The 9,679-nt window shown below is 43.4% G+C and overlaps 1 protein-coding gene across 1 annotated transcript; it reads left to right on the top strand.

Moving 5' to 3' along the window:
- The first annotated feature begins 438 nt into the window (after positions 1-438).
- Positions 439-9,360, top strand: LOC114499545 (cytochrome c oxidase subunit 7A-related protein, mitochondrial). Its single transcript, XM_028515802.2, has 3 exons — positions 439-594; positions 7,160-7,291; positions 8,493-9,360. The coding sequence occupies exons 1-3, from the start codon at positions 523-525 to the stop codon at positions 8,631-8,633; spliced, it is 345 nt and encodes a 114-aa protein (XP_028371603.1). The 5' UTR covers positions 439-522; the 3' UTR covers positions 8,634-9,360.
- Positions 9,361-9,679: the final 319 nt, after the last annotated feature.

Genomic DNA, 9,679 nt, shown 5'->3' with positions numbered 1-9,679 from the left:
ACATGAGACCACAAACAAGTTAAAATCGTAAAGGAAGAGAAGCCTTCAACCCGAAGCATCGGGTGGAGGCGGAAGCCTTGCGCTACTGGCTGTCCCCTTCAAAGGGAGAGCTGTCATCCCGCCTAGGCCCCGCCCCTCCCGTCCTAGGCCCTACCCAGAGTCCGCCCTACTCCACCCCTCAGCCTCCTGTCTGGGTCGCGGAGCGCTTGCGCACTTCTTAGGTCGTCTTGGCACTTGCCCGAATCCAAATGTGGGGAAAGAGGCAACTTGTATTTTCTACAGAGCACGCTAGAGCGACTTTCCGCTGTCTCCTACAGATAACTTCTCCTTTATTGGAACTTAGAACCTGGATTCTTCTATGTGTTTTAAAACGACATATTTTAAGTTGGGCGATCTCCGGATGGCCCGTCTTTTGGCTCAGGGTCCTTTAGGTTGAGCCTCGGGGCCACCACAAGGAAGGCAGGGTCCTTTCTTGGGGCGGTCGCGCAGGCAGCGGCTGCGAGTAGCCGGACACAGGGCGCAATGTACTACAAGTTTAGTGGCTTCACGCAGAAATTGGTGGGAGCAGGGGCTGCCGATGCCTATAGCCCGCAGGTACGGGTTTCACCGCGCCGGCTGAGACTGGAGAAATGGTGACCTGAGCCTCTGCGCCAGGCAGTCGGGGCGCCGGAGCCGCGGGAGGCTTCTGCTAAAGGTTTGGGTTAGTTCGCCCGGTACCTCCCGGCGCCTCTCCGCACCCACTTGGCGGCGGCCAAGGAGGTTGCTAGTACTGTAGGTGCTCCCCCGGTGAAGCTAGCTTGGCCGGAAGTTGGGCCTGGCACGCAGTAGGGGTCAAGGTGACCCTCGGACTCGTTGCTTGTGGCGTGTTTGTGGGGTCGGCGGGACCCAGAAAGTGTCCCGACCAAGTCCGAAGTTCAGCCCTGTCCTTTTAAAGGAGGTCCTGCTTTCACTCTTATTAGTGTCCCATTGTCAGTCCCTGCCGCGGTCCGAAAGGCAGCCTCATGCAAGCACGAGATTGGAGAGCTGGAATGACCCCACTGGGGAATTCGTAGGGCCAGGAGAGGCTGTACGATCGCAATTGGGAGACTTAACGGGTTCCTTGAAACGTTTGGGTGAGTCTAAGTAGGTACAGGCAACGAGCTTGCACTTGCCCAACTGTCAAATGGTTGACAGATGCCTATTGTTTGAGTGGCCTGGAAAGTGTTCCGATTTCACTCAGGTTTTGCCAATTAGAGTTCAGTCTCCAGCTTGTGTTATAGAGATGAGGGACTTTGGTTAGAGCCCTATAGTCCTAATTAGTACCCAAATCCTGGCCTCGCTGCTTTACTTTATAACCTTGAACAAGGTACGTAGGTTATTGTGAGGTCAGTTTCATCTAGGGCAGCTGAAGTGCAGGTTACACGAGGTGTGTGTCAAGTAACTAGCAATCTTTGGCAGGTACTTGGTCCTGGCTAAATGGTAGCTGTTCTCCAGAAGCTGAGCCTGAGCTATCACCATATTCCTTCCTCATCCTCGTAGAGTGATGTGGGAAGGGTTGATACGGTAGTTGGAAAAATGGACTGGAATAGTAAGGAACCCAGGCAGGGTCTAAAGGATGCTCCGTTGTTAACCTTTTTTCTGTGGGACACTGCAGCTTGCCCCAAAAGGAGGATGTTTAGGAATGATTTCAATCTAAGGTTAGATGTGCTGTTAACTAGTATAGGGAGGGCAAAAAGAAGGGCACGGTTTTTTGAGGGGGATGTGGGGTTGAGGAGAAAAGATCTAAGTTTATAAATGTTGATTTTGTGATATGCCTGGTAATAGCTGGATTTGTGCATATGAGTTTAATAGATCTGGGTATCTTCAGCACATAGGTGGTAATAGAATCTGGGAGTGTTGGATAGTACATAGGGAAGAAAAGTGTTCTGAAGAAATATAGTTAGAGGACAGACACATGAAAGGAGGGTGGAATAGGAAAATTTATTAAAAGAACAGTCCAGGATTCGAAGGCAAATCAGTGTGGTGCCACTGAAACCAAATTGATAACTAAGTCCAGGATTGTTTGCAGTGATTTTTTTTTACAGATAATAGTTATTTCTATCATATCTGCTTCTACTGTAAATAAAGCATTTTTCAGTGTACGGATCGAAAATGTTACAGTTTGATGAGTTTTAACACACATCACCCTTAAGAAGTTTCCCTCTTTTGCCCTGTCCACCTCCCTGTTACTTCTATCACTGTAAATAGTTTTGCCTGTTTTTGAATTTCCTATAGATGGAACCACAAAGTATTCTTTCATGTAAGCCTTCTTTTTCTCAATATTTTTGAAGTTCGTTCGTGTTACATGTATTAGTAATCTGTTTCTTTTATTGTTGTGTAGGGTTTATTACACGAATATATCACAACTGATCTATTGTATTGGTGGTTGTAGATGTTCTTTTAGTAGAGTTTTAGCAGCAGGAAAAAGTGAAGTTTTAGACTAAAATAAACATACTGAAATTGAATTGGCAGTCAGAGCAGAGATTACCGTGAGATGTGTTTGGTACAGTGAGGGCTTTCAAGTTTCTAGCACCTCTTGAATTGTGTTGCTCTTGAGAATTTGAATTTTTTAGTTACTTACGGATTTCTTATGTTGAAAGAAGTGATAACAAGCTGCCTTCATATGAGTCGTAGATTTTGGGGTGACTGTGACCGGCATCCCCAAACCAGGTGTTCTGACTTTGGTAATTTGAAGTATTTCAGTTTTTTCCTTTCTTGGAAACATTAGCACACTGGAAAATGTAGACATTTGTAACTTTCAGTATTATACAAAGTGCACTGAATGTATGGAAAAGCTAGTTCTTTAACAGTAGTGTACATAAAGATTTATAAATCTACTTAATGGCAAGTAATTTTGGGGGGTATTTTCCAGTGGTTGGTTGAAAAGCATTTTCCTTACCTTTACGTGTGGTGCCATCAAATTGAGGCTAATAAACACATGAAGAGGTGATCAAATAATTAATCATTAGGGAAATGCAAGTCAAAAACCCAATGAGATGCTAGTTTACACCTGCTAAAAATATAGTGCAGAAAGTTGTGGTAGGGTCTTGTCCAGAGGTTGCAAGAAGGACATGCTTCTTACCCTTAGTTTCATGAAAGGTTTATGGAGCGATTCTTTGAAAACATGAATCTAACTGGGAGAGACCAGAGCCAGGGATGCCTGTTAGACCCATAAAATTGTTCAGGGTCTTCTGAGTAGGAATGCAGCATCAGCGCTGGGAGATAAGGACTTAGTGACTGAGGAGGGAGATTTTAGGGTTGAAGAAAGGAATTCAAGGTGACTGGGAGGTGGGAGGATGATGATGCTTTCTGCAGGAAAAAAAGCTCGTGAGTGGACTTGTGAGAAACTGGGTGAGTCTGGAACAAGCCGAGTGTGAGATGTCAGGAATCATGGAGGCGGTGCTGTCTGTCTGGTTTGCGGTGAGACATGAAGGACTTCAGCCACCGCAGGGTGACCTTGTTTCCAGTCCTAAATCACAGTGCAACAATTCATAGGTTTCTGTCATTTAAAAATGAATAATTTTTTGAATAAGTTTTATTTCTCCACCTTTCTTCCTCCTCCCCAGACCTAAAAAGTAGGAGAAAAAGAAAACTTTGGGTCAGTCAACTTTGATGGGAAAAAAGTCATGTTTACTTTTCTCTTAAAAAATTTGGAGTGACTAAAATAGACTAGGAAGAACTCAACTGCTAAAGGTGGTTGGTTACAGGTGAATGGCTCTTTGTGTCAACAGCCAGGAGAGTCCATTGATACTAATAAGCAAAACCTGCATTTTCTGTTTGGCCCATAGACCACTTACTTGAAGAACAACGTTCAGTTGTTTGCTCATTGGCCATCCAGTGCTGATCTACATGATTTAGTTCTGAAGCATTTGTCTACATTGTGGTGAAACTGCAGACTTCCTTAGCTTATTTATACATTCAACAAACATTTACTAAATGCACTCTGTGTGAGTTGCTTTCCTAAGTCTTGGGAAAGAAGAGCAGTGAACAAAACAGCGAAATCCTGCCCTCGTGGGACTTTCATTGCGTTAGGGAAGGCATGGCAAACAAAGTAGAAAATAGTATGTTGATGGTGGTAAGTAGTGTGGAGAAAAATAAAGCAGAAAAGGGGGATAGATTGTTAGCAAGTTAAGGGGGAGGACATACAGTTTTTAAAAGGGTGGTTAAGGGAGGTTCTCACCAAGAAGGTGACAGGTGGACAAAGACTTGAAGGTGAGGGTGCAAGCCATGTGCATACCTGGAGAAGAGCATGCTAAGCAGAGGGAGCATGCCTAGTGCTTGGGAGATTTAAGGGGCTAGTCCAGTGGACTGGGGCAGAGGAAGGGATGATGTAAAGGGGGAGGGGGTTTGAGGGGTACATCTCAGGCCCTGCAAGCCATTGTAAGAACTTAAGAGTTTTGCTCAGTGAGATAGGAAGCCTTTGAGAGGATTTGAGCTGAGTAGTGACATCTTATGTTTTAACACAATCACTGCTTCCTGCATTTGAAGTAAGTAGATTGTAGGGCAGCAATGTGGGAAGCAGGGTGACCAGTCGCAGAAATCCAGGGCTTTGTACTAGAGAGTGGAGTGGTGGAGATGGGTGAGAACTGGTTGGATTCTGAATATAGTTTGAAGGTAGAGCCAAAGGGATTTGCAGATGTGTGAGTGAGAGGTATTAAGATTAATTCCAAGGTTTTTGGCGTGAGTACCTGGAAGGATAGCATCGTCATTTATTGAGATGGGGAGAAGTGTATTTGAGGCTCTTAATTTTGCTGGGTTGAAGCAGGTGCAGCCCTGGATTTTGCTCTAGGTCCCTTCCTGTAAATTGCAGGTGGCAAACACAAGGCCCGAGAGCTGAATCCAGCCCTCTACCTTGTTTTATCTGGTGGCAGCTTGGAGTTCCTTGCCCCTAGTTAAGGAGTAGTTACATTTATACAGTCCTAAAATTACATTCGGCCATTTAAGAGCAACCTCAAGACTGATGTGGCCCCCGGTGAAAATGAGTTTGACACCCCTGCTGAAAATACAGCTTCCTGGTCAAGTCCACTCTTGAGAACCCTAGTGCTAGTTCTGTCCAGCTGCCTCGGAACATGGGACAAATTACCTGCTCTTAAATTGTTAGATAAAAGCCCTGGCCAGGTAGCTCAAGTTGGTTAGAGCATCATCCCGATACACCAGGGTAGGTGAAGTACCTTCCCATCACAGTCACTCCTTTTAGCTGTATCTTGGCAGACAGCTGAGTTATTGATACTGTGGTGTAATAAAAACGTGTGGGTTTGAATTCCATCTTCCTCATGGAGTCTCTGAACTTTCTTTTAATCATCTGTAACGTGGGCTGATAATTCCTCCTTTACAGGGTTGATGTAAAGGAGTAAATTTAGTTACGAAGATTGTATAAGAACCTGAAGAAAATTGCTTATTAGATAGAAATGAAAGAAAGAATGTAGGGTTTTACATTAAGGCTTTAAAGATACTAAAATATGCCTATGAAAAAAGATATATACAGTTTATAATAACTGATGGGATAAGATTATGGGATAATAGATAACTTAAAAATTCTATATCCTAAGCTTTTACAGTATTATAAATGGAAATATGAAATTATTTAAAACTTAAGGTGGTTGATACTGCTGTTTTGAGATGATATTGTTCAAAACCTTTGCTGTGGTTTTAAAATCACTTGGTGGGTGAACACACACAAAGCCATTAGGTATGATGGCTGTCTAAAAATGCTTTCACGTTAGTCCTGTCAAAACATGAATTTAATTTCAAACCATTTTTGGAGATGTTTGGTAGGGTTTTTAAATTTTTTCGTTCAAGGGGAAATGATTATTAGGAGAAAATACAAATTGCTTACAGAATGAGGGAGTGTGTAAAGTTCTCCAGTTCAAAGAGAGGCCCTTTAAGCCGTGTTCTCTCAGTACCCGGGGTCCCCTCCCCCCATCTAGACTCCTCCTGCAACTCTGCAGATGACCAGACTTTTTCTCTTTAAATGGATTGTTGTTTTTAGGCAATAGCTGAGGGGCAGTCACCTGGGGTAGATGGTGCGATAGTTAAAAGCCAAGGCTCTGGACTTTAGAGAGGCTTGAGTTTTGACCTTTGGCTCTGTCTCTGTCATGCAATCTCAGGTGGTTACCCTCTCCGATCCAGTTTTCTCCTCGGTAAAAAGGGAATTGCAACATCTCCTTAGGGTTGCTGTCGGGATTCAATGGGATAATTGTGTGAAATACTTAAATTAACCTGATACTGGGCACATAACAAGGGCTCAGATATTAGCTGCTGTTACTCCATAATAATATCCATAGTAGCAGAGTTGTGTCTGTCTTATTCGTTGTGTGTTTTCAGTGTAGAGTTACTGAGGTAATATGCATGAATGAGTAAATGCAGTACAGAATAAAGGCCGTGATTCAGCCCCGTTTACAGGACTGTGTCTAAAGAAATAGACTCCAGGTTTACTTGAATACCTTCTTCTTGCCCTGTTGATCCTAATGCCTGCCTGGTGGGAGTAACATCGAGGTTTTCAGTATTTGAGTATTAGAAAAGGCTTGGTCAATTACAGGTGAATTTGGATTCCTTTGAAGAGATCAGGAACCAGAAGGCTGACTACTGTATTTATTAGTTTGGGCTGGTTTGGAAAGACAAGTCTTCTGCCACTGCAGGCTCTTCCAGATTGGGTTATCTCTTCACTGTGTGTCTGGAAAGAGTCCGAAGTCCTCTCTGGATTAGAGGCTCCATGTTAGTCCCTCAGGTCACCAAGAGAAGAAAAGGGACAGCCAGCTGTCTTGAAATCAAACCAAAGTTCATACAGATTAAAATGTTGTACTGGTTTGATGAGAAGATAGACACAGGTTATTTCTAGCTCAGATTAGGCCTTTGTTTGCTCCTCTCTTGCCATCAGCTCCCCCTCCTCGTCATCAACTGCAAGGAGTTCTTGATAGGGTTGCTCTGGGAAAGGGGACTAGAGTGCTTTGTTGACAGTTTATGGACTTTAAGCCTTCAACTTAAAAAAATTAAAGGCCTTGTAACGCGGCGTTGGAGAGACTTTCCTTCCCTCATGTGGTCGAATAGGACTGCCTCCACCATGCCAGACAGCCTGCTCCTGGGAAGCCTCGTTCAGATGGCTGGACTTACTTCAACTTGACATTTCCCTTTTTTCCTGCAGGGGTTAAAGCCTTTGGTTTCCACAGAAGCACCGCCTATCATATTTGCCACACCAACGAAACTGACCTCTGATTACACTGCGTATGACTATGCAGGGAGGAACAAGGTTCCAGAGCTGCAGAAGTTCTTCCAGGTGAGAGAAGACGCTCTAGAACGGAGACGCGTGTCAAAAAGATAGGTTTAGAAAAACCCTTTGAAACCGAGTCTTAATCTAGTTTACTACCCACCTTCTCTCTTTTTTCTTTAATAGAATTCTCTTGATTTTAGTTTGAGCCATAAACTAGTAGAAGCCTAGGTAGGTAGAAGCTGTGAGAGAGAGGGTGGTTAATTTCCTCGTCAGTATGTGAGGGACACAGCTTTCCTCATTGCACATGTCAGCTGGAGGACGCAGCGGCGCGTGCACTGTGTGTTAACACCATGAATAATTCGATAAGTATTTGGCTTTGTGACACATGCAGTGACTTCTGGCATTGGATTTTCTCCTAGTTTTTTTACCTCTTTGATATTAACATCCACTGAGCTATTGCTAGAAGTGGAAGAGGCTCTCTTGTGCTTGCTAATCAACAGAGAGAAGCCAAAACTGGATTTAAAAATAATGTTAACATTAATCTACATACAGATAATTGAGAGGTCGGTGACCCAACTGTGTCTTGGGTGCCCTGGGAGAGGCAGTGCCTGTTCCCGTTGTTTCTGGAAGGTAGCTTTTCCAGATTCAGGACCAGCTGGGGACTTCTGATCAGTTTATCCCTTACTAGCTGGTAGGTCAGTCTCCAGTGGGCACCTGGGGTCTGGAGTTGCCGTGGGGAGGGATTTTGGAGACTGTGCCAAATAATGACTAAGCAGTCTATGGAGTCCCATGGTTAAATAGGGGTTTAACAGCGTAATGGAAGAAGGCCCCTGAATATAAAAATGGGTTAGAACCTGTTAGCCGACCTGGTCTGCTCAGACGTCATCCACCAGTGATCAGGAATTCACACTAAATGTAGAGCATTTCTGTGCCTGTAGTTCTTCGGTTAGCTGCTGGTTACCATTAAAAGAAATTCACCAGTGCTTCTGTCCTAGTTAAACAATGTGATAAATTCCTTAGAAATCTGCAGTCTGTTTTATGCATGTTACTGAGCCTATGTTTTAGAGAATGACTTTGGACTTAGAAGCTTTAGTTACATTTATAAGGAAATACAGTAGTATTTTAATTAGTGTTTCAGTGGATTAGGGCTTTTTCCACTGTAATGCATTGATAGATTAGTTACGAAGTAGAAACATTAGTTCTTTATTAGCCTAAATTATAAATCCTTTTCTTATCAACCATATCCTTGATAATTCTTTCTTTCCAGAAATCCGACGGCGTGCCCATCCACCTGAAACGGGGCCTGCCTGACCAAATGCTCTACCGGACCACCATGGCGCTGACGGTGGGAGGGACCATCTACTGCCTCATCGCCCTCTACATGGCTTCGCAGCCCAGGAACAAATGAGTCGGGCTGTAGAGGACTGGTTTTTGGCATAAACCCTTTGAGTTTTTATTGTTTCTGTAAAAAAAAATTTTTTTTACTTGAATGGCCTTAACATTTTGCAAGAAAGAAAATAGAATGGTAATAAGACAGTATTTGGTTTGTTTATGAAATGCACATGGCCTGAGAGGGCCCATTCAGCAGGTAAAACTGTTGTTCAAAGAAATGCCGCTGCTCTCTGAGTCTGCGCCCTCGTGCTCCCTGGAGGCTCCAAGCGGAGGCTGCACACAGGCTCACTAACGGCAGCCTGTGCCGAGGTCCTTGGGGACTCACGGCCGCCTTGTTGAGCATGAGGTGCAGGAGCCTCTCTGATTTGGATATGTGTGAGGACGGAAGACAAAAGCCGAGGCCAGGTGCACAAAACAAGGGGCTTGAGTTTGTAGTTTACCTTGGAGATTTTCCCATCTTGCAGTAAAACGTTAACATATTATTTGCAGCGCGCTTCTATTCATTGGGCAGTTTGTTTCAAAGGGTTACTTGCCTCATCTCAGATCTTTAGTAAATTTTATGTGTCATTATTATGTATTTATTCCACCATGGGAACAGAACACCTGTTTAGTGTTGCATTGTAGACTGATGTCTGTTTTATTAATGAAGCTGTGACACAGAGTCCCCTTTACCTTTTAAAAATGTTATGACTTTTAAATTATGATTTATTTTGATTGTGGAATAAATACATGAATGAAAAATTTCAAGTTTGGAGTTTTTTTTTTAATGATCTTTCAAAATAATTTCAGAATGCTAGAAGCATTTTAAGCCTGAGCCTAATTTCTTTCTTTTTAATTTGGTACCACATAATCTTTACAAATGGTTCCTCGAAGTCAAGTAACAGGAGGCTAATGGCATATTGATGTAATATTAGCATATGGTTCCTTATAGGAAACCTGCTTGCCCCTTAGTGAAATGTGTCTGCAACACACAGTTCATTTAGTCATTAATTTCTTGTGCTGTCACAATTGGTAGACTCACATACCCTGATTAATGCTGGAAAACGGTGGAATTTTATTATA

The sequence above is a fragment of the Phyllostomus discolor genome, chromosome 6 (genome assembly GCF_004126475.2).
Source record: "Phyllostomus discolor isolate MPI-MPIP mPhyDis1 chromosome 6, mPhyDis1.pri.v3, whole genome shotgun sequence".
NCBI lineage: Eukaryota > Metazoa > Chordata > Mammalia > Chiroptera > Phyllostomidae > Phyllostomus > Phyllostomus discolor.
The sequence above is the reverse complement of the archived record's forward strand: the minus strand, read 5'-3'. Positions and strand labels throughout refer to the sequence as shown.